This window comes from Anopheles coluzzii, chromosome 3, assembly GCF_943734685.1.
Source record: "Anopheles coluzzii chromosome 3, AcolN3, whole genome shotgun sequence".
In the NCBI taxonomy this organism is placed as follows: Eukaryota; Metazoa; Arthropoda; class Insecta; order Diptera; family Culicidae; genus Anopheles; species Anopheles coluzzii.
The window spans coordinates 30,680,060-30,704,591 of NC_064671.1; the positions used below are offsets into that span (position 1 = coordinate 30,680,060).

The following is a 24,532-nucleotide window of genomic DNA, read 5'->3' on the forward strand; positions in this document are numbered from 1 at the left end:
TGATTCTATTACGAGGCGATGCGTAATGGGTTTTCGGTGGCTAAATTGATGCTAAACTGTAAGCGAAGCGAATATTTCACAAATAGTAAGTGAAGCCACGCTCTGAGTCGACCGGACTCTTAAAGGTCGGATGTTCTTGCTCGTGATGCTCTTTCTACTTCTGTACCGGAAGGAAATTCAACAGAAAGAAGCGAACACCCTCTTCCAACCGTGAGAATGATTCAAACCGAGCAGCTAACGGCAGGTGCGAACGACCGGGAACCAATTCATCCAGTCGGTTCTAGACGAACTGTGTCTACAGCTACCGATAGTGCTGTTAGCAGCAATCGAACGTGATTGATGCCACACCGTGTGACGTAAGAGGATTTGTCCAAGTGACGAAATCTATTTCAACCAGCCTGGGAGAAGATTAAACTCCGGACAGGAGGAAAGCGGATTCGATTCACTAGAATTCTCATCTTCTTGTCCCCCGGTTTGTGTAATGGCCTTATTTAACCGGTATTGTTTTACATCCTTTGACGCTGATGGGTTAGTGCGGTTCTTTTTGCGAAGATGGCAATCCATTGATTACATCAGGATTTTCGAGATCCTTTCAACTTGTTGGCTGTAAATGGCTTTATACCATTTCTAGGAACATTCTATCGATGCGAAATTTCAATTACGTGGGAAATTAATGCGTAACCGAGAGAAAAGGATGATCGTTCCGAATTGGTTACGTTAACTAAGCGTTGATTATAATCAAATTGAATGCAATTAAGCATCGTCAATATCTCAATTTGGCCAAAGTTGATACAAAGTTGATTAAAAGGGGGTCCTTTTCTTTTAGTAAATTCTCCGAAAATGAGAACCTATATTGTCTTCTACTCTGGAAAGCCTGTATAGCCCGGCATGGTCGCCTAGGTCGTTACGCCAATAACTTGAAGGAGAAGAAGAAATTGGTTATTCCAGAAAGTAAAGACAAAACAATAAGATGTTTTCAAGGTTTTCCTGAGAAAACAGAAGAATTGTTAGAGCAACAGAGCTGTTAAATGTTTATAGACTGTAACAAATCAAAAACGACTTTAAAGTCCTGTTCGTCGGGCATTATTTATATAACGTCATGAACTATCAATTCTAAGCAAGTCTAGCATTTCGTTACGCAACTGAAGATCTTAAAAGTTTTTCGATTGCATCCTTGACTCCAAATAATTCCAGTTTCCTTGAATTTCTTGAAACCTGTAAAGAGAATCTTATTTTCTGGAAAATTCAACATTTCGCTCCATGTATAAGTACACCATTACTCCATGTATATACCTTTACTTTGAAGAAAAGGTGTAATGCTTGCCTTTTAAATAATGTCTCTTCCAATTAAAAATAGCTCAATAGTTCTTTATAATACTTGAATCTAATTATCAAATCAAACACGACTCGAAGGCACGGCTGCAACCTTGTCAATCAAATCTGCATCACCGTATATCGCCAGGTAGAGTTGCATGATGAAGCAAACAAAAAAGACTATTCCATCCGCTTCTATCATCAACCGTCCACCGACGCTCCGTGGAGGCGCGGGAGAAAATTTACGGTCCATCCATCACGCAACAGCACGTTACAGCCCAGGGCCCGGCATGTCAATGAAGTTGACGAATAACCCAGCGGCCCGCTCTCCAGAAACAGACCAGCCCAACCATATGGTTCATATGCACAATAGTGCACACTGTGTGTTTATCAAAATGCTGCCCGATACAACCAACGCGATGCATTTTGGTCGTTCTGCAAACACGTCTGCAGCCAGCCGTCAAACGGAACGCGCCGTCGAACGGATCGCGTTCCGAAACGCCAGCCGACGTGCGCCATTGTTACCTTGTTTGCGCGTGATCATGTGCCACCAAATCGCCGTTGGGGACTGCAGGTTGGACGACGTCCGATTGTCCATCATTACCACCGGTCTTGATCGTCTTGATCGTTCTGCGTACTTGGCCCCGCGCCGAACGGGGATGATGATGATGATGATTCCGGTGGCAAATGAACGGCTTGACGATAACCTCCCCATTTGCCGTACAAGGATTTATTGCACGTTTGTCCTTACGGAGGTGTTTGAAAGCGATCTTAATTATGAATAATAAAAAAAACACCAACCGACACTCCAACACACGCAACTTATTCGCCTACAGTCGTGTTAGTTAGGCGACAGTGTCACCGTGGTGTGATATTTCGATTACAATTCACCACTCGAGTATGTTCGGTAGGATAAGGCGTACCAAGCGAAATCGATAGCTGTTTGTTTTGTTTTGCTTTATTGATTCCTCACTCACTCACTCACTTTGTCCGTCTCATTCTCACACGCTTAACCAAATTCATCTTCGCGTGCTGCGCGACATATTCGCGAATTCCGGCGAAGGTCGGCTCCGTGCGAGCGGAGGGGATCACACGGCACGCGAAAAGACGCGCGTCTTCAGGTGTGCACTTGAAATTCCTTTCACCCTAACCTTCGCCGAAGCGGTTTTGCACGAGCGCCACCAGCACCGGACATTCGGTAGTGGAGAGGGTTTGATTTGTACGCCACGCGGGAAAAGCGATCGGTCTCCCATTTTTGGTGCCCTTAATGGTGCCCGTCAGTGTCCGCGGAAAGACTTTTAGGGGATGAGTTCAAGGGTCCCCTGCAGGGTGAGCATGGTGAGTCCCGCGTTCGATCTTGATCCACATCGACCGCAGGACGCAGTAAGTGAGCAAAGGATGGATGCGTTTTTTGTTGGTTTGGTCTTTTGCTGTCGTGACGCGTCACGGCATCTTCTCACGCACAACCTTCGCCGCCTGTCGAACGTAGAACACATTCTAATAATAATCGCTACGATTTGGGACCAAGCGGGTCCAAGTCCCCGCAGCCGATTTGTCGTTCGGCTATTTTCGGTATTGTTTGGTGTGGCCGTTTTTCCGGCTTTGTCCGATGACGTTTGACCTCATTTCGATGAATGCTGAGGCACAAAAAAAAGTCAAGCGAAAACTCAAGTTATTAACTCAACACTTTAATTTGCAATCAATTAGACTCGGCATCAAGTACGATTTTGTGTTTAGAAAAAAACAATCAACAATACATTGCAACACTTTTAACAGTTACCCCCATGCTGTGGCGATCTAATTATGGTCGCAAAACAAACAGAGGATGATAGCTGACAGCTTCATAAATCATACCGCGTTTCGCTCGAAACGTAGGGTTGGGGAAACCGACGCACGATTTGGCAAGGTAGTGTGTGGTTTATTAATTTTTGCTCAACAATCTATCAACCCAATCCAATCGCTTTCCGTCGGATTTGCATAAGTGCGATGATGAATGTGTTGAGTGAGATTCTCATTTTTCAATTTCATATATTTATTTACTATCCCACTTTGACTTTACTGTTAGGGTGGGAAGAAGCGAAAAGTTACGATGATGCGTGATGTATGTAGTTTTTTGTGTTGTGTGTTTCGTTACTAGCCTCGATTGAATCAATTTTTTCAAGTTGACAAAAAGTTACAATGAACTGTATGTTTTTACTTGCGACATCGATAACGAATTATAAAACATTAAAGGTAAAAGGGCTTTTTTTTAATTAACTATAATTTTCATTGTGAACAATAAATTAAACAGCAAATTAAATTTTGCACGATTTAACATCGGGACTCAAGAATCCCTTTTGTTATTAGAGATGATTCAGAGAACTTTAAACAGAATTGAACGAGAGAAGCTTGCAGGGATTTGAATATTTGACTCACACTTTTTGGAGATTCATAGCCTGCCTGGTGAGTTTTGTAATTCTTCTTCCTGACCTATGGTTAATTTGTGATTTAACTCCCTGAATCATGCTGACTCGCCACTAGCTTTTTGGTGATTCAACTCACTGTACTTTCATAAAGATTTAGTCTTTTGCGATCCATCTCTCTATACTTTTCGAACGGATCACTCTTTTTTTATTCAACACACTCAACTCTCCATGACGATCAAGTCATGGCTCCTAGCGACTCACTATTCTGTGATTCTATTCACTCAACTCTCCATGACGACCAGCGATTCGCTCTTTTACGATTTAGTGATTTATGCTGACATACTCTTTCATGACTCTACTCGCTTGAACCTCCATGATATTTCATTATTTTGTAATTCAATTTTCTCTCAATCAATATCTAATCAGTGGGTCAGTTAGTTAATAACAGCAAATGAGTCTTAAAAACTTTTCGTCTTAAAAACTTAAAAACTTAACCTCCCCAGTGAGGTGGCCCAGTATCTTTACTAGCAAAATTAAAACCATTACCATATTCTTGCTCAGAGTGCACAGCTCTCAGCAGATCACATGATTTCTTGATGGCTCTTACATGTCAAACTTCATCCGATTCCATTGCTCTCAAGATGACCCTTGACCTCATCAAACATCCCAATCGCTGCTAGTGATGCGACGCTCCCTAAGCTATAATTTTTGGCTTGCAAAGGCAAAGTTTTTGCCTACCGGCAATCCTCCAGCCATATCCCAAATTCTTTTACGTTCCATCAAAATAATAAAAACACCAACCCAACAACCTACTTCTCCTTCGAGAGTACCAAGTGCTTTGATCACTGCGCATCGTGTCATCATCAAATTACACCCCATTCGGCCCCAAAGCCAACGGAGCCAACAATTCGCCACCGCGCACAGCACGATTGTGCCAATTCGCTGCACCACGTGATTGCTTTATCCAGTCTGGGTGAGAAAAGTGTCATCTCCAAAAGTGAGACACCCCTTCTCAATGCAAAGCAGATGGAGCAGAAGAAGAAGAAAAAAACGTCGCCCGAGCATAACAAAAAAACATACACTAATAATAGTAGTTGTGTGTACGATGACGATTCGTACTAAAACCCGGCGGTAACGAAGCACACGCATCGCCAAGATCGACACAACACCAGCACACAACCGGGCATGGCGGCACACGCTAGGGTTCCAATTGGGGATGCCATTTACTCTCCAAACGCATGGGTATGGGTGCACGACCTCCACTTACCGCCGTATCTCCCACGCCACCGGACACCTACCCCGGTGGGAAGATCTTTCCCTCCCCGTAGCAGCAGCAAAAAAAGGGCAGGGAGGAGAAGACCCGATCGACACGGCGCGGTCGGTCAGTAAGCGTAGTGTGGCTGTACACTCTCATATGCTTCTGCTGCTGCTGTTACTGTCTCATCGCGGCTCGCGGTGCTGCTCGTGCGACTCGGTTCAGTCCAGTTTTGTCACTCGCGCGGCTGGATGCGTGCACAGCTGATTCTCGGTGGCTTTTGAGCGTTGCGTCGAAGTTCGGGGGTGTTGTTGCGTTTTTCCGTGTTGTTTCCGTGCAGCGATGTGCGTGCGTGAGTCGTCCTGCGAATCCTTCCCGTGTGCTGTGTGATTGTCCTGGGTGCTTTGGAAAGGTGACAACAAGGAAGACATTTAAATTGTGTATTTTGAGTGAAAATTGTACAGGTGCGCGTGTTGACAATATTATTATTTCAAAACGTGGAATTATGTTCGTGTACCTTCGGACCTAAAGAAGGATACCGATCGCACCGGGCAAAGCAAAGTAGAACTTCGCTACCAAGAGTATCTTACAGGCACTGCCCATGCATCTCACTGTCGTGTCTTCGATTGTTCCGTGCGCTATTTTAAGCGTTACGGGAGACTTCGGAAAACTGCATGGTTCGGAAAGAAAACACCACTCGACCGGCTTTGAGTTCGGTTCTCAGTCGATGCTTCAGTATTTGTGTGTGGCCGTGCGTGCGTGCGTGCGTTTTGTTCCGGGTTTGACCAAGCGAATGTGCGCCGCCCTGGGGTGACGCGTTCCCTATGGGTATGATGAGGTTTTCCCGCGTAGCAGCGCGTGGGTGATCCACGCATTCGACCTCATCGGTCAGATGATAGTTGCCTGCGTCAGAGCTTCTTCGTACGGGATGGTACAGTCCATAGATCGTCACTTTACATCGTCGCTCTATTTTGTTCGGTGTGAAAATCGATTGGCATATCTTCAACGCGCCTCCAATTAAACACTCGTCGGAAGGGATAAAAGTGGCCGGGCACGGGCATCAGCAAGCGAGCGTTGATTTTTAAGGGATGAAGTAAATTAGTTGCACTGGGATTGGTGGGGAATGGAGGTGAATTAGCAAGTCGCAGTTCCGCTAATGGTGGTTAGGGATGCAATTTTATGCCGTAAGTGCATTTGCAATTGGCAGTGCTTTAGAGTGCGCACGGTAATGGCGATGGAATTGCTGGCGAGTAATTGTGAATCTATTGGAGTCGTTGCAATTGCAGGTTTCTTTAATTTGGACATTGTATGAGAGTTACTTACTCATAGATACTAGATCCGTGATTCTTAATACTTTCTCATTGGATTGGTTTGGCACATTAGGTAATTCGTTTGTCAATTTGTGAATGGTTTGTTTTGCATTGTAAATATGTCAGTGTCATTAAAGAATGTTGCCCATTTAACATAATTTAAATTGAAAATGAGTTGCTAGTGGGCGTGGAGAGTAGAGTGGGTTTAATTACTAAAGAATGAGTCGCTCCGTTAGAATTAGATAGCTCCTTTATTTAATGAATCCCAAGGAAGTGAGTAAAATCTCCAAAAATTAGTACAACCTTTTGTACATCATAAACTAATCCAAAAGTGCTACTATTATTATCTTTAAATCCTCCAGCAACTTATCAAGTCATTCTTCTTGCAAGATCTAGTTTGGTTAATTTCACTTAACAAAAATGTTTATCAATAATACCCTGCAAGCGGTGTGCAACGATAGAAACTCTTTTGCTAGAGAACACATCACTGTGCGATCTGTTTCACCCAATCTACCAGATTGACAGTTCCATTTGCTCTAACCATCGATGGTTGAGATGTGTTTATCAGGCTTGCCATCTGTGTCTGCCACTTAAACCAAAAGCGAAGAGGCAAAAGCGGGTCCTCGGGCCGATTGAAGCAACCAGCCCGAACGACTATGGCCCAAGGCGGTGAAACCCTCAGCCCGATCCGTTACAAATCAATGAACTCAATTTGAGCTAATTAACGTCTCTCTATACATATGTTCCAGTTGTTTGTACCATAAAATAAATTAAGTTCTAAGGACTGCCCGGGGAGGGACCTGTGTGATCTCGCTCGCCGCGTCACTCACTGCGACGAACCGTTTTGATTGTTTTGAACTCCCAACAGTTGAAATCAGTCCAAAAGCCCGCATACATATCGGAAATTCAGTTCGGGTCAGACGTTGTTTTGTAACACGCCTGCGTATGTGTGTGTGTGTTGTGATCTTAATCGAATGAATTGCTGCGGTACATAAAAGTTTCTGTCGCGTCATAAATTAGTGCTCGCTATATCCTTCAGTTTTACTTTAGGGATCGCTGGAAGGTGCTATTCCTTGCTCGGTGCTGTAATGCGTCGCGCGATGGTGAATTATGATTACGGCCGATAAGTAAATTATCTCTGTCAGGGCAAAACCGAGCTCTCAGGATAATGGGTTAATCCCGCCGTGAAGCGTCACAAATCCACAATTTGTGTGACGGCTGGATTAAAGCCTTATTTGGGCGCACCACGGTGCAACGGCCTTGTACCCGCAAGATTTGTATCCGAAAATGTATATTTTCAATTGCGGAAGGTTGAAGACAATGTATGTTGGTTATATTTTTCGAGCCTCATTAATATGTCATCATCAAAGACACTCGCAAAAACCTTGATCTTAACATTGAAAGGTGACGACTTGCCGTTTGTCTCACACTCTGCCCCCGTTTAGCCCTAGCCAAAATGGAGCCCCGCATGTATAAGACGCTACCGGCGCACTATCAACCTTGCCACATTTCCGATCTATCAAGCGGGAAGATGCTGCTCGTTGCATTTATCCGACACAGGGAAATCCGGCAACAAGCGGCCACCATCCGCGTGCCACCACCACCACGCCACGGTGGTTCCGGTGCACTGCTTTGGCAGACCTTGCGTTGCATACTAATTTCGCACCAGGGTGGAAGCATCATACGGGTGGTTGTTTTTTTCGTAGTGTCTATTGTTCGAGAGCATATGCATACGGTTGTCGATTACACCCGGCTTGAAGTTAATCGTTTTTACACGACTTCGCTTAGTGGGTAAGATCGGAGATACTGCAGACACGCCACGGTGGGACACATTTAACGATCATGTGAACCCTCTCATCGACTGGGCTTTTTAGCCATTGCTTAACGTTGCGTTTGGAGTCCAGAGTTTGCAATTAGTTTTGTGCGGTCCCGTTGTACAAGGGGATTTTGCGTTTTGCACGCGAAACCGGTTCAAGATGCTGCCGTTGGTCTGGAGGAGTAAAAAAACTGCCTTCAATTTTCCTGGAATTATTGGCCTGGAAGGTTCTTGAACAGTTTGGAATGGTTGAAAAAAAGAAACACACTTTGTTAATAACTTCTTGATTGGCTACATAACTCATCTCTCCGTGCTCTTCTTGCTTCAAAAGAATTTCGAAGTCCAAGAAACGGAAAATGCAAAAAAAGACTCCCTGGGGAGAAATGCCTTCAGCAAGGTACAAGATGAAGCATCTTCAAATCGAAGGTGCATCTTTTTAAGGTACTGCCCAGTTGTTTCGCAAACGAAGGTGCAACAAGTAACTGCATATTTCAAACAGTTCAACAATCTTTGCCACATTTTTGCAATATCAATCCACCGCCTCGACGCCACCCTGCCACAGCGGTGACAATCGACGCATTCAAGAACAAATCGTCGTGCTAACGGCTATCGGGTAGTACGACTCTATTACGCTCTGCAAGTGCCATATGAGTTGGTGCCACTTTTAAACGCATGCTAGAGACGCTACGATTGCCCTACAAGCCCGGCGTCCGAAACCTGTTTGAGACGACGAACCTTGTTTAGGAGCAAGCGAAGCACACGAAACACATCACACAATTTGGCATAGGTAAAAGACTTGATTGAATGCCTATGTGTTGGACACGAAATATAGACTATGTATGATTTGGTCGAGAAGAGTTTTGGAACAGCTACACAGGCAACATAATGTTAACTATCATGGTAATTTGTGCATTTTTCAATCAAATTATAATATGTCTTACATGCGCATATAAGAGAGCATGTTTACAATAAGGCTATTTAGCAATAAATTTACACGGTTATTTAGATTTGTGAATAACCAGGTGTTAATGTCAACGGCATTCAATATTAATTTAAACATTGAATATGCAAACGAAAGCCCCACACATTTTATATGTTCCTTGGCGATGTTGTTAGCGAGCGTTCTTGAAAATTTTCCCAACCGCGCTGACACTATTTGCTGCACTTTGATATGCCTATTGAGAGGACAATCAATCAGAAGAAATATTGAGCTACGAGACATATAGTGAGAACAGACCGCTAAAGAGAACCTCAATAGCCCTCTTTTTAACACTCCCATTGGCAGCTACAATAGAGTTCTTAACACATGTTCGCCAAGTGCACAAGTGTCGTCTTGCATTCCTCTTTCAAATGTTGGAAATATTTTGGATGGAATTTTTTAAAGTGTCTTGATAATCATAACATCTACGATCAAATAACAACCCGAACACTCAAGCTACAATCGAGCACCTTTAGCAATTATCATCAATGTTGCACCTTTAGCAATAAGCCACCAAAGATCTTAGTTATTTTAAGTGTCATTACCATCACGGATAGACAGTAGCGCCTATCGCATACCACATTCACATCGGGGTGCCGCTTTCGAGACAAAAACCGATCAATCGTCAGCCTTTAAGGTATTTTACCAACGCACCAAGCGTCGGTTGTAAGCGTTTCGTTTAAACACCTTTCAAATTTGACTAATCTCTTCCTCGGTCGGTCTCGTTCGCTCACGGCCGCGCAGACACGGTACGGTATCCTTCCACTACCAGTCCCTTTTTGGAAGGGGTGAATTGCGACGCGTGATGATGATCGCTGATGATGATCGCGAGAACTTGAAATTGGATTTAGATTGGCTCAAGGAGTGAACCGGCCAGCCGGACCGAGGCTCAGACACAGAACTGAGCGGTAGAACAGCTGGAACTGGAATTCTCGTTCTCGTTCGAAAGTCAAGTACTAGCGTGGCCACATGTGCGGTGTGCTTGGCTCGCGTGTAGAGGAGATCTGCGGCCCACTCTCTCCACCCCTGCCTTCATCTGACAGTTCTGAGTGTATGTACGAGCGGCGTACGATTTGTTTGCGCCGTTCGTCCATCCGTCGACGTACAAAACCCGTTGTGCGCCCGCTGTGCACAGGTTCGGATGCCGAGGGTCTGTCGCTCAGTCGCTTGGATACCGTCGTTGATTACGGGAAGAATTTTGCGTAGCTTGCAGTTTCTTTCCGCAGCAGCGGCCCGCTTACACGGCCTGTTTGGAGTGGTTGCATATTGCACTCTAGTGAATTGTGGGGTTTTTTTCTTCTATTCTTCGTTGCACTGCTTCACAAGTCAGTGAACCAAGGCAGTAGGACTTGTTTCGTAGGACACAGGTTGAGCGTAGAACGCATGATTGTTTTTCGTGTCGCGTGTGTGAGAGAGCGAGTGCAGTGAAAGGTGTGCGGGATCGAGTGTTGCAGTAGCAAAGGGCGTGCAAGTGATACGGAAAAGAACTGGTGGACTTCCTCGTTCGAGATGGTGCAGTTTCTGACATCTGGCTTTTAATGATAAGAACTTCTCTTCCTGGAAATGTTGAAGAAGCTTTTCATCTAGAAGCACCATTTAGCCATCAAGTTTGTTGCTAGAGATCACGATCGTTTTTGCTTCAAAGCCATACTCAATTGGTACGCTAAATTGCACCGCAATTTCAGACTTTCGGCTCGTTTTACTATCAAGTAGATCACAACGCACGCAGCAAACCGTTGAACAAAAGTAGCGGCTCCCTAGTATCGCTTGAAGATATTTTTTGTTTTATTTGCTTCATCAAAATACACCGCTGCACTTCCAAACAAGCAAAAGCGTCATACCGATCGTCGACGTCTGCACCGACAGCCATCCTTGTCAAGCTCGTGAACGGTGCATTGAACACATTGTTACCATTGACTTTCCATTTCACAGTGCATGAAGAAGTGGTTCGGTGTTGAGTTCGGCGTGACGTGCCGTGACATCGGAACCATCGGCGGGTAGAGAATCACCTCCTTCATCGACAAAAACCGGGCAACCCCAAGCCTAGCCTCCGAGCCCGTCCAGCAGAGCATGACGAGGCCCTTTCCGATCGGGTTCGTCTCTTAGTGTACGTGTGCGAGCGCGCGCGCGCGATAGTGATGGAGTGAATTGGTGGTGTATTTGAATTTTGAAAAAGTGTACCCCGCCTCGTACGCTACGATCCCGGAAGCCAAACGGGACGAAGTTTCTGGTTTTTAATCGACCCAGTGGAACAATTGGAAGTAGAAGAGACGAGAAAACACGAAATCCACACGAATCCTAGTAGAGTTACAACGTGTTCCGACCGGGACGCACCTATACCGACGGTTTCATATACCCAGGCTGTGTTTTCTGATTCTCTTGCCTATCGTCTGTGCCTTCGCTGTACCGCGCCATCCCTACGCCCGGACAATTCCAGAGGCCCAGGGCCAGCTGGTGAAGCTATTTCGGAACCGGAAGATCAGCCACTGCCCGACGTTGGAGATGAAAGTCAAGGCACCGGCCAAGCGGATATTTCGGCGCCGTGTCAGTAAGCAAAGTCTGGACAGTTATCCCAAGCCCAAGTGAGTGTACAACAGAAATAAACAACCTTTTTGCAATCGACCGAACAAATTATTCATCACATCTTTGCACTAATAATATACAGTGAACCCCTCACGTCAGCAAGTAGTGAACACGACATTAAATTAATGCACGACATGGGAGGGTTTCTGTTGGATGTACTGTGTTGGGGTAGGTTGGAGCTGGAATAGCGTTTGTTCTGGAACTAAAGACATGGAATAATTTTTTTATTCTTGAAACATGACATAGAGTTTTTTCTATCTGTCAAGCTGAAGTGTGTACTGTTGATTATTAATGGTTTGACAGATTAAAAGCTTTTTGATAGAAAGCGTGACTTGACATTAGGCAACATAAATCAAGGAATTCGAAATCAGGAAACATTAAAGTTGTCCTTTAGTAAAACTAATAGTATCTATTTTTAACTTACTCGTTTTACAACGGATGGCGCTACCTTAGCCTACTAATTACATTACAATATTAGCGCTAGATGAAAATTATACAAAATTAATTAAAAACCTTCACACACATCCGTCTACCTACTTCTCATTTCTTCTGTCATAACACAGCACGACTCAATTGAGGTGTCAAGCGTTACGCATCGTTAAGGGTAAACGACATTCTGCTTAACATTCATTCATACATTCCACCCGAAGACAATGTCATTAATCATCACCGTGTGTGCCACTTGATCGGACGAGTGGCTTTCACGCCGCCCCTGGTGTTAATGCTCAGTGTAAACAATCGCGAAATCTTGCCAACCAAAGCCGAAGCGAGTTGCGTTTGAGCCTTGGCCCTTGGTTGTTTTTTTTTCAAGCCGTTTGCGATGTAACAGCTTCACTCCCGTAGACCCATCCCTTTCTGCGTTTCCTGTCCGCGGCTGTGAAAGACGAGATTACGCTTTGCGTAACCGCAGTTGAAATTGAGTTGTCAAATTAGTCACATTTCTCTCAAACAAATTTGCAAATTATATACACCCGGCAGCATAGGGAAGCAGTTATCCTAGACCTGAATTGGAATGGGTGTATGAGGCCGACTGGAGAAACAACACCAGCGCGCGCGCGCGCACACACAGTAGGACACGCGCAGTATCGTCCGCAATTTACGCACGAGCCGTACCAATCCACACCAATCCGTTCTCCCGGGCCCGATCCGTCAGTTCGCTCGCTCGAAGGTGCTGATGGAAATTTATGTGCCCGTCCCATCAAGCAGATTTAGTACAACGCAAAAAAAACAACGAAACAAAACGGGACAAATTCAATTTACCACCGACAAATACCAAACTCCAGGGTTTGGATCGGGGTCCAAAAGGGCATACCCGAGAAGGGTTAGGCGACTGCTTGGAAGAGAGTGAAGGAGCGAAAGAGAGAACAAGATCGGTAGCACAAGCCTTGCGAATAATTAGACTCGATTGATGGAAATTGAGCACGATGGAGCTCATCCGCAAACGATTTCCATTCACGGGAGCGTCGCCTCGAGTTATATCTGCAAAGTTCATCGGCGAACATCACGCGGACTGGGTCGGCGTAATAATGCAGGCAGACATTTGCGTCGATGTAAAGGGTACAAAGGCTTGACGACTAGTAGCTGGAGAAGGAGAAGATCTAGTTCACTATTGAAGTATTTCATAACTTCTCCAAGGGTAGAACCTAAAGTATTGAAGTTTAGTACTTCTTCAGAACACTATTTTTGTTTGCCAACATTCCACCAAAGTTCCAATGCGCAAATTGATGCTAAATTATGTCCCATAAAATGATTAAAATTTGCCCTCGCAAAGCCCTCGCGTCGACTTCCAGTGCCGTTACGTGCTACCACTGTGCCCTCCCTGGGCAATGCGCCAACGTTTGCGCCACTAATTGTTCCACTGGCAATAAAACTGTCACAATAGACCGACATTAATGCGTCGAATTGTCCAGAAGCTGCGCTACCGCATCCGCTCGCCCGCCCGTCACGAGCAACGGGTTCTTGATACTTGATGAATTTGTTTCGGTAGACATAAAAATCAATTAAACGCAGCGTGCGCAAAACGATCGCTTCAGTAGTAGACGTCGACACACGATAAGGATCGCTTGCCGTACTCGATCAAACGTAGCGCATGATTGATCGAGCAAAGATCACCCTGCCAGCTCGTCGGCATGCTGCGATATACAGTGTGTGCTTGCGAAACCTTTCCATTGCTTGTTCTGTTGCTTTTTTTTTCATTTTTCGAGCAGCACAAAATGACGTTTAGTGGTATTTATTTGATTAGAAAACTATCATTGCCACCCGTATGAGGCTGGGCGGACGATCCACGAAGGTCGCGACCCACGCTGCGCCCGCTGCAATCGAATAATAGATCACACAACGCGCTTAATCGAGCCCGATCATTGAATTTTGTGACCATTTCAGTCAATAAATGGCGACGACACCGAATGAAGGCGTACCGATTGCAAACTGATCCCGTAACAGGGTCGCGCCATTAGTCATCCCACTTCGGTGTGGAGTAGTGGAGTTGACCCTTAACGGCAAGGGAGAGGTCCCTTTTGTTTCGAGCGAAAGGGTATGAAACATCAATTAAAAATGCGTTAATCTCAATTGGCTGTGGAAGGTTGGGAATGGTTGTGTGGGTTTCTGTGTGTGGCAAGCAGTTGTTCGTGTTCAATTAAATCATGTCGTCACACAAGCAGCGTACTTCCTGGAGACGAACTCCAGACCAGGAAAATCCTTGAACGTTCTCCTGTTTGCTTATGGATCGCGTCCAGAGAAAAGAAGGTGTAAAGAACTATAAATCTTACGCCGATCAGCGTCATCATTTGCTGGCGTTGCGCTCGTATTACGTGCATGGAGAAATTTGCATTCGCGTACCCATATCCCGCCAGTTAAAACTGGCCAGACCCGGCTTCGGGCCGGTAGGAATGCTTCGGATGATGTAAATGCATCCCACTGCGCATGGTGCATTTTGTACCACCAGCAGAAACCATGTCATGTTCACCACAGCGTCTCCTATGCTCGGGCCCTTTTGCTGGAGCTGTAACGGGCTCAGAGGAGGAGTTGGGGGACCGCAACCCGCTTTCGGCGAGCGGATATTAATTATGCAAGAATAACAATTCTACATTGCCGCTGCCGCCGACACGAAGATGACGATGATCGGTTCGATAGCGAACTGATTTGCATACATTCTTGCCGTTAGACAGCGTTATCCACCCGCATCCCGCACTCCGCCTCAGGTTCTGGAAAGCATTCTGCGCTTTGTCGTACGAGCTTTTCACGGCCAGCCGGTCCGTGCAGCCACATGTCCGGAAAAATGGCGTCATGTGCGCGTGCGCGCGCACGCTTTACTTTTCGGAACGTGCCTGCGGTTGTGCGATGCAGTGCAGTGGTCAGATAGCTATTAGTCACGCCGTCCAGCGTCCCAGGTTCAGTTGCAGGTGAGAATGTGGGTTGACAGTCGGGGGCAGCTGCTGGGTGCATGCATGCGGCTAACACGAGCTTGAAAGTGGATTACTCACGCGGGAATGCTGTGCCAAACCCGAGCGCAAAAAGGGAGCAGTTGAGCTATATTTAAAGTGGGTTAACAAGAGCGCGGTGATTGCAGCTGAGTTGGTTAATGATAATTCTTGCTGCGGTAATTGATAATAAAAATGCATGTCAAAATGTTGGCCGGTTGCGGCGGAACCAGGATGACAAACAGGTGGCTGTATACGGGAGTCTGCCAAGTTGTTAGGTATTTTCAGTAAGGCGTCAGTAATTAAGCCTTTTTTTTAATTTTTATATCTTTACTTAATTTTAATTTTACAAAAATTGAGAATGTTTGTACATATTAATCAAATTTTGGTATCGTATTTATCTTGAATTTGATTTAATGCCTCTTGTTTGCAATATTTATCCGTGCAATCTTATTCAACTCCAATGTTTTCCCGGAACGATTCAACTACTTTCCACAACCAACATCATCCACTCACCAAGGTGTTTATCATAAAATCCAATCATTTGCTGAGTTAATAAGCGTAGCTTTGCATATCTAACCTCACTGTGCTTAACCGACGTAATTGTATGTGTTTTAATATCAGGTGTAAAACTTGCAACTGGACGAACAGCGTCCCATGAGTTGCGGACGAGAGCAAGTGAAGTGTGAAGAATCTGCAGGAAATAGCAAATGTATAAAAATACGAAAGAGCAACTTCATCACCAATACACATACATATCCACAAAAACACATGCAAATTTAAGCTGATAATTTATTAGATAGTTTCACTATCGCGTTTGACATCTATTAAAACCAATTACAGACGAACGAACTGCGCCGCGGAAGGTACCCGTGCTGGTAATTAATGACTGCGGCTAGCACTCGCATCTGTCACTCATTCGTCTAGCGAAGGGAGTTTTTTGTTGTTTGTGTATTGTGTGTGTGTGTGCAAGTGTCACTAACTGTTTCTAATTAAATATTGTTTCGCATTTGAAGCAAAGAGCAAAGACAACAAAACACAACAGTAGGAGTGTCCGCGTGGTTAATATTTAATTATGAGGTAGAGCCTGGAAGTTGCCGAGATTTGATGGGTGGCTTAAGTTGCTTTTTATCCATTCTCGGCCGGTCTTTTATGCATGCTTTCGATTGAACAGGTGTAACACCTCCTCTAGACGTTGTCAAGCAACCATGTGCTCATAAGGAAGGGATAAGGAAATGATCGCGTTTTGTGAAAGGCAACAATCTAGCATGCGCACGGAGAGGACAGACAAATTGATTCGTTTGATGTGATGTCTGTAGTCAAAGTTGGAATTAGTTTTGAGTCATGTGTGTGTGATTTAAATTGGTTCAGCTATTCAAGGTCATTCTGTCACTAGGTGCACACTGGCTTGAGTTTCCATGTCACTACCAGGATAGGATAACTCAAACATTGTTGTACTTTCTGAAGAATTGCTTTTCCCACATGGTAACAGTATTGCGTACGCATTGAGCAACAACGTCTTCGTGCACAGCACGGCTTGAAATAAGGACACGATAAACACATTCTACAAAGTGCAAACAAACTAACCGAACCTCCCTCGTGATGCACCCTTTTCGGTGTGATAAGGTGCAGGTGTCTTTGGCAGTCGTTTTGGGTGTACGCAAAACACAAAAAGTGCACAAACTAAAGCAATTTGCCAATGCACGCATCATCACACCACTTGACACATTCCATAGCCAACCAATGCAACCCGTACGGTGGAAGAGGTCCTTTCCGGTTAGCCTAAAAAAAACTGCATACAACATCCGCCATGTGGCAATCACACTAACGAGGTGAAGGTAGAATAAACACACTGGCCTGAAAGGCTCGGATGCTCCTTTTTCCAAACTAACCCGCTTTTCGGTGCGAAGGTTGCTTTGGTACGGAGGTGGTACCCTTTAATCGGTACCATTCTCACCCCATTTTCCATGGATATTGATCCAACACCGTTTGCAAACACAGTGGAAATGCCGCCTTCCCTTGGGTTGGAGCCGGCTCGGCCAGGTGCATGTTGGCGCGTCCGGTAGGTGCATGCAGGGTCGCTTTCCGCTCTGCTATTAATTGTGAATGTTTGCGTGTATCATTAAACCGTCTAGGTTGTTTTGTAGGCTGCAATCTAGACTAATGCAAAATGGGGAAACATTCTTTTGCGTGACCGGGTGTTTTCTCATGGGGAAAGGACTCTTCTGCAATGTGTTGTTTTATTTTATTCTGATTTTAGGCTTATCTTCTCGGGAATTTGGACTATCAAACATTAATTCTCATGAATTGGGCAAAATATGTACATACTATAGCAGCACAAAACATTCCTCTCATGCTTCTAAATGAAATAAAAAACATCAAAAATTTTGCTTACCTAGAACGCAACAGAAAAGGATGTTCTACGTTAGAATGAACAAAAAAACGCGTTGTTTTGGAAAAACAACAAAAATCACTGGCATAAAAAATGGGACAAACAAAAGCTACTCCATCCAAGGGCAAAGAGCGCCCAGTCTATTTGAAGGCTGTATTGAGGAAAGTTTTGTTTTTGCATGAATTGTGCGTACATGCTGATGATCATGAAATAATTTGACAACAATAAAAGGCAGATTTTTTTGTTGGTCACGAAAACAATCTAAACAGCTGGCGAATGGGGCGTATTACAGTTTTTATTACTTGACAAAAGCTTATTGTTTGCCCACTACGTTACGCACAGCGCACAATTGAGGCGTGCAGAACGCCATACTACAGTGCGTAGCACAATTATAAGAGCACGTGGTTTTAGAGAATATAGCGAAAAGTGAAATTTGCTAAATTACGTTTTTGTACGCATGATTTCACACTGTTTTAACTAATACGTTTATTTTGGTTGCATACTATCAGACACAAAAACATACAACAAAATTTGACAAAATGTGGAAAAATATATTGAACATTTAAAAATCCAATTTATTTCAAACAACTCATCTCTATTTACTTAACATTTCTACTGTTTTATTTATTTCCAAAGACATTGTGTTCGTATTAAAGTGTAATGCACTGTATGGCACTGTAAGAGAGAATATTTTTGAACAATTTTATTATCAACCATAAAACAAGAGTTCGACGTTTGACTTTTGAACAAAATATTTGAATTTCAGTTATCTTTTTTTACGGCTTTTTAACCAATTGTCTTCGCATACTTTCATTTTTTGGCTTTACCGTACGAAACCGGACGCCGCGGACTTCCCTGTGTCATAGGGAATTTTTCGCTATTCAACACGGCGCTTCAACTTTCGCTCAGCAAGCGAATGGCAATAAAAAGGAGAGTTCTTCACCTGCGCGCGTCTCGGTGTCGGGGCCATGGAGATGTGTCCGCAAAATAAACAGCACCAAACATCGCAGTAGGTGACGCACGGGTGGAATACCAACCACCACGGTCACTCCCCCAGCTCACCAATTCTCTCGAATGATGCGCTCCCGAAAAAAAAACCCCGTGGTTGCCAGACTGTTGCCTGGCATGCAAATGGCAAAAACCAGGTCCGCTCTACCGGACTGACCCTGATCCGCAGTACGGTGCGTGATAATGATGCGAGGATAAGGCAGGGTGTTGCAGCACCAGAGGGAGAGGAGGGCGCGCAAACGAAGGCTAAGGAAAGGGCAGGGCTGGGTGACAATCACGAGCTACGCATCGTTGATGGCGCCCTCGATAGCCGCTCAATCGGTCCGGCGCAAAACGCGTACCGTCGCCCCGGGGCAGATCAATTTACAATGTGTGTTTTATACGCCATATTACTTACTGTCCGTCTGTGTGTGTGGGTGTGTGTGAGTTTTGATTGTTTTTTGTTTGCTTATATTTTGCGTGGATTTTTCATATGTTTTGCTCACAAATCGACACACAATGAATGGCATTGATAGAAACCGTCCTCTCATGCCTCCCCGTTGTTGTGTGGCAGGTTTTGTCTGATTGTGTGTAATATTTCATGCATATATATATTTTTTCTATTTGCCCTCGTCACAACACGTGTCTAGGGTACCGGGGTACGTGTGGAAAATTTAGAGACAAAGTATTTCTAACTTGATGTCGATAGCGCATAATCGAATGAAGTACAACTCTGTCTCGTTTGCCTTGTAAAACCAACGGAAGGCGTATTGCTATCGCAACAAAACCACAAACCGCAATATTCGATTACATACGACGATTTGGTTCCTGGTGCACAATAAGCATGGGCGTCTTGCTTCTCATGTGTGCAATGGCCACGTGTGACCTGAAACACGTGCTCATCTGCTTTTCTGCCGATATACGCGAACGCTTTTTCGCACAAACCTTTGATCAGTGTCCTAGAAGCGTTGTGCCGTTTGTGTGATTGAACACAAGCATGACATTTATTCAAAAATATAACGAATGAATGCACAGCAGAGAGCAATATACGAGCACTCGCTAACGGTGAAATTAAGGCAGAAGAGTATATCTTTTTTTTTAATGATATCTCATTAATTAAACCCAATGGAGTTTTGGGCAGATTGAATGTCTTGAAATTATTTCCTGAGCGCTTTTTTTCATTTTTCTTTTCGGTTACAAAGTCCTCTTTTCCCTATTCTATAAACTGTTTGCATTAGTAAGTTCGAATTTCCCTCGCCCGAGACGAGGTTAAAGCTAGCACGCGCTGTGTAAACAGATCGTTCGCGACCAGGCGGCTCCAAAAATAAGGCCTCTACTGCTCTCCCTCTCTCTCTCTGTCCAGTAACCCATCCTGACCCATCGCACCAAACCCAACCTGACCTCCACAACACACACAAACACTCCACACTCGGTTCAAAAACCTAATAAAAGTTCATCACCATTTCCTAATCGCTTTTATGGCTTTGGAAAGGTTTTTATTTTTCCCGCTTCTTCCCTAGCACGCGGTGCTTCTCAATTTTCCGTCAGCACCGTTTTGCCTTTACTAGTGTGTGTGTGTGTGTCTGTCTGTTTACAGGGTGCGGTATCATAATTAATGGCCGCCCGAGCAAAACGCTGTCACTCGCACTGTCTGAAAAACTTCCTTCCTGGCCAGCTGGCCACCGACCGATTCGTGACGTCATTGAGCGGCAATGAATGGGGAAAAGGCGATCATTGCAGCTTCGATAGAGCATCAAATCGAATCAACCTTAGCGTTTGGCACTGTTTTGCTATGTATATGGGTGTGTGTGTGCTGCTGCTGCTGCTGCTGAGACGCCTGGTCTACCAACTATATTCGTAGGCATCATTTCACTTTCATTTGGCGCCATACCATGGCGAGCGATTTTTAATACGTCGTGTTTTTTCTCCCTCTCTCACACATACACCCGGCCAATTTTCGAACGCCCCCTGCTCAATACATTCGGTCGGTGGATAGATTTCTTTCTTCGGTCCGTTGAGAATTTTCTTCTCGTAGCTTTTTGGGTTTCCTTCTTTTTTGCTCGTTGTTGCTTTGTGTCCCGCAAATGAAGAGTATAAAAATAAACTCACATCTTTCAGCAGCAACAGGCAACCGTACTGTGGGGGGAGAAAAAGGGTTGAATGGTTTATTACATTCATCGTTTCATTTTTTTCTTCTTCTTATTCCTCCATTTTCTCGTGTTATCGCGTGTTGGCCACCCGCAATGACGCCGTGCTGGTGTGAAGGTCAAGGAAACGGGGTTTCGTGCTAATGGAGAAGAGATAGCGCTCCTGCCAGCTGTGCTGGGAATGTTCATGGCAGCATATAAAACGTTAGTCATGCGATATAGTCCTACGACAATGTAAACTGCGTAAAATATTTTGTTTACATTTATGAAATAGGAAACACATTTTTTATCGATTTACATAAAATACAGACACATTTTGCTTGCAGAAGTAAATAGCCCAAAACCCCTGCATTTCACGAAACCTCCTGAAAGTATGCAATCTGATGCTTCGTCAGTACATCAACAAGAAGGCAACAATGCTCGGGTTGTTATATTTTGACAAATGAAGTGCATTGTTCTCTTACTTTGTTAAATTATTGAAAAATGGTACGAATTTATTTGTTTTATTGTCAATAATAACACTTATTGTATCAATAATTTATTGTTTGATCATTCAGAATAAAATGGAAGAAAATCATTATACATTCCACCCAGCCGCAGGTTGAGAACATTGGATTAATATTTAATGTGTATGTACATTCGTTTCATTGAAGAAAAAAACTAGCAAACAATCAAAATTATTTTTGCAAAACAAAAAATGTGATAAGACACTAATAACACTAATACAAACTATGTTAATCCCGTCATTGCACATACGTACTAGGCGTCTCCATTTACATCCAAATTAAATATGAAACATTTCAATACGACCAAATTGTTTGTCAATAATTTCCCCCATAAATGCGCTTCGCTAATCGAACATGCAACAAGCAATTCATTCAAGCTCCATTCGAACCTCTTCACCTAATAAAGATAGATTGATTCGATCCCACCTTGTGTGCGCAAACCTGTATACGATGGTGCCAAATGAAGTGAATGAAAAATCGATTTGTTTCGCACGATATTTTCACGTTTTGTGTTTATGTTCGTGCTATTCACGGTCGTCTGCCCGGTGCGCTGGAAGTAAAGCGACTCGGCAGCAGGAGCAGCCGTTACATGCCTGCTATTATCGCATCGGACACAGTCACGCGACGATAGTAAAACGGCATTTCGGGCTGGCTTGTTGCAATGTGGACAAAATGAGCTAATCCGAATCGCAACAGCAAGCACACCAATAAAAGAGCCCAATTTTATACGCTTGTTTTTCGTAGACATGCAACAAAACGACCCCTGCGTAATGTTTACGAAATGTGCAACAACAATAATATGGATTTTTGTTTTCATCATAAAAAGGTTTCCTCAAGGGTCATGTCAAGATAAGACTCGTACTAAGAATTGTCTTTTTATCTACCAAAACTACGAATTGACGTAAAGCGTACAGACAACAACACCAACAAAAAAAACAGCAACAGCTCATTAAGAAAACTAGCTTTAAGGATTAAACGAAAACTAAGCTGCTGGACGCATTTGAGTCAGCGTACACAAGCAATTTGGACAATCGAAAGCAAACACACCCATCCAATGACGTCTGCTGCTTGGTTGCGGTGACGCTCATTCAACCCAACCAAGGGTCCGTAAGGCATGATGCAACGGTGGCGTAATTTGCTTTATCATTCCCTTCCTATCTTAGCGCTAAATCCTTTTTCCCGTTTGTCTGATGCGGAGATATGTAGCGCAAATTATTAAATATCAAACTGCGTCGTTTGTCTTTGTTTTGTACAATGGCTGGAGAGGGAGCACTAAATTTAGCAGCCCTTGAAAGCAGTGCCGACACGGTTGCGAACGCATGCAACAGGCGAGGCGAACAACACGCAGTACGCAGCTTTGCAAGAAAACAACCAGGGCCAGGGATTCCTGGCGGGATTTAGAAAGTCCCTCTTCGTCTTATCGGGTGTTTGTAAGGGGACAAGATATCCGCTTCACCTGGTCCTATGGCGCTTGCACGTGCAACTGTAGGCAAGTGACCGAGCACGGTCGGCCGACGAAAGGCTTAGCAGGCGCTTATCAGTCAGCAAACCGCCCGCCCGGGACCGGTTCGCTCGACGGGATTAACTGTTTTCATTGTAGCGTTTTTTTACCTACAAGACGTGCATGATTTGCAAGATTTTTTTGGTTAATTAGAAGTAAGAAATTACATTAAAATAAAAAAAGTGAAAGAGATTCGTTCGCGATGTTTCCAGCATCTTCTGTACTTCTTTATTAAATGATTTAATACAGTAAATTTCCAATTTACAAGCAAAAACCACATAGCTTCAAGGTCTCCGATGCGTGCAGCTAAAGCCCAGAAAAGCTCTATTCTCCTTCGATAAAGCCCCCGACGAAAGATAATAATCAACGGAGGCAACCGCGCGCTGAACGATGGTGGCCTTCCGCTGGTCCGTCTGGCCAGTTGCCGGCGTGATCTTATCGAAACTGTCCGCTACCTGTCCCGAGGGCCGCGCGCGGTCCGAGTGTGATTGATTGATTTCAATATAATTAATGTTGCTACTAGAAACAAATCCCTATCATAGCTTCGCTCCCCCCGCAACGCAGACGTGTACAGTGACGCAGTGGAAGCCGCAATAAGTGGTAATGCATGCAAACTTTGCTCGTGCAAGTGCGTGTGTTTGCAGGTGTGTTGGTGCTTACTAGGAGAAGTTAGAAGCGAGCGAGTGCACTTTTATTGGGGGAGGCGACCAACCAACCTGTATTATGCCCCCGGTGGAAGTAACGTACATCTTTGCCAATGGTGAATGGAGAAAGAGGTACGTGTGTGTGTGTGTTTCAAAACCTCGCCCGGCTGTCTCACCCTCAGCTCTCAGTGAATTATAAAAAATAATGCTAAATTAGCTGTACTAAAAACGTCCACAAGCCCCACACCAATACCAATGGACGTCGATGTCGAGGGGGGGGCGGGGGGCAAATTTTGGCCCAGACCTGCTTCACAGTCGTCCGTTGAGGATGGTCAGTTCATTAGCAAAGAAACCCGTTTGGTTGGTGGGAGGGCACAGGCCGAACAGGCCAGATTCGTTTCGAGATGGCTAATCGTATGTGCAATTTTACGAACCACTGCCAACGCAAAGTCGTACTCAATCCAGCCTCGATTGAGGTTTGTTTTGAGCATGCACTTACGCTTTTTTCATTACCAGTTCTTTTTTTCAAAGCAAAACCATTCAGTGTGTGAAGTTTATACCCTGAACAGCAGCACGAAACTTATTTATATTTATACAAACGGGATATTTTCCCATGTACGCGGTCTGTCAACAAGTGTTATTTACAATAAAAAAAATCCACAACACAAGACAACATCGCCATGCAGCATGCAACTCTTGCTCGCATCGCCCGCTCGCACCGTAAAGTGGTGCTTTACGTTTGCCGCGTTGTCAATCCTCATTTAATGCCACTCGATCTGTCTCTCTCTCTCTCTCTCTCGCCATATCTCCTCCATAGCATAACATGCCCTACCCGGCTCAAGTGCAGTGTATTATCCTATTGTTTTTATTGTTTGTCGGTTCGCCTCCGGTCGGTTTGCCGTCCATTCCATTCCCGAGCGAGCGCCCGCTAAATATAGCACAAAATTATGCTTCCAATCAAACGCTCAACTTTTCTCAACGGTTTGAAGCGCAAAGGGCGGGCGGCCCCATGGGAGGATTAGCGATTCGGTAGCGCATCGGGAGCAGCGGTAGGAGCAGGGGCATTGCTAGAGGTGTGTTTTCTCACTTTGTGCTGGATTTTATGTGGATGTGTCAGTTGCAAAGCCTTGGGTCTTGAGTGGTGGATGTTAACGTGGAAGTGGAATAGGGAAAATAGGAAAACAGGAGAAGGACGCTATGAAGTTGCGATGATAAGGATGCGTTTGGGGATAATATCGCTTCTGGAAAAGATTAATATTTTATGGATTTTTGGT

At 44.5% G+C, this 24,532-nt stretch overlaps 1 protein-coding gene across 4 annotated transcripts in view; it reads left to right on the top strand.

The window, feature by feature from the left end:
- Positions 1-24,532, top strand: part of LOC120958625 (P protein-like) — a 60,994-nt gene that overhangs the window by 18,820 nt on the left and 17,642 nt on the right. Inside the window, exons 1-2 of one of the 4 annotated variants that reach the window (XM_040381558.2) lie at positions 5,185-5,386; positions 11,012-11,661. The exons of 1 other annotated variant lie outside the window; for it this stretch is intronic. In XM_040381558.2, coding sequence (XP_040237492.1) covers positions 11,582-11,661 — 80 coding nt within the window. In that variant the 5' untranslated portion in view covers positions 5,185-5,386; positions 11,012-11,581. Of the gene's footprint in view, positions 1-5,184; positions 5,387-10,243; positions 11,662-23,067; positions 23,391-24,532 lie in introns of those variants that run through there. 2 more of the 4 variants (XM_049608716.1, XM_040381559.2) reach the window with 2 other exon arrangements.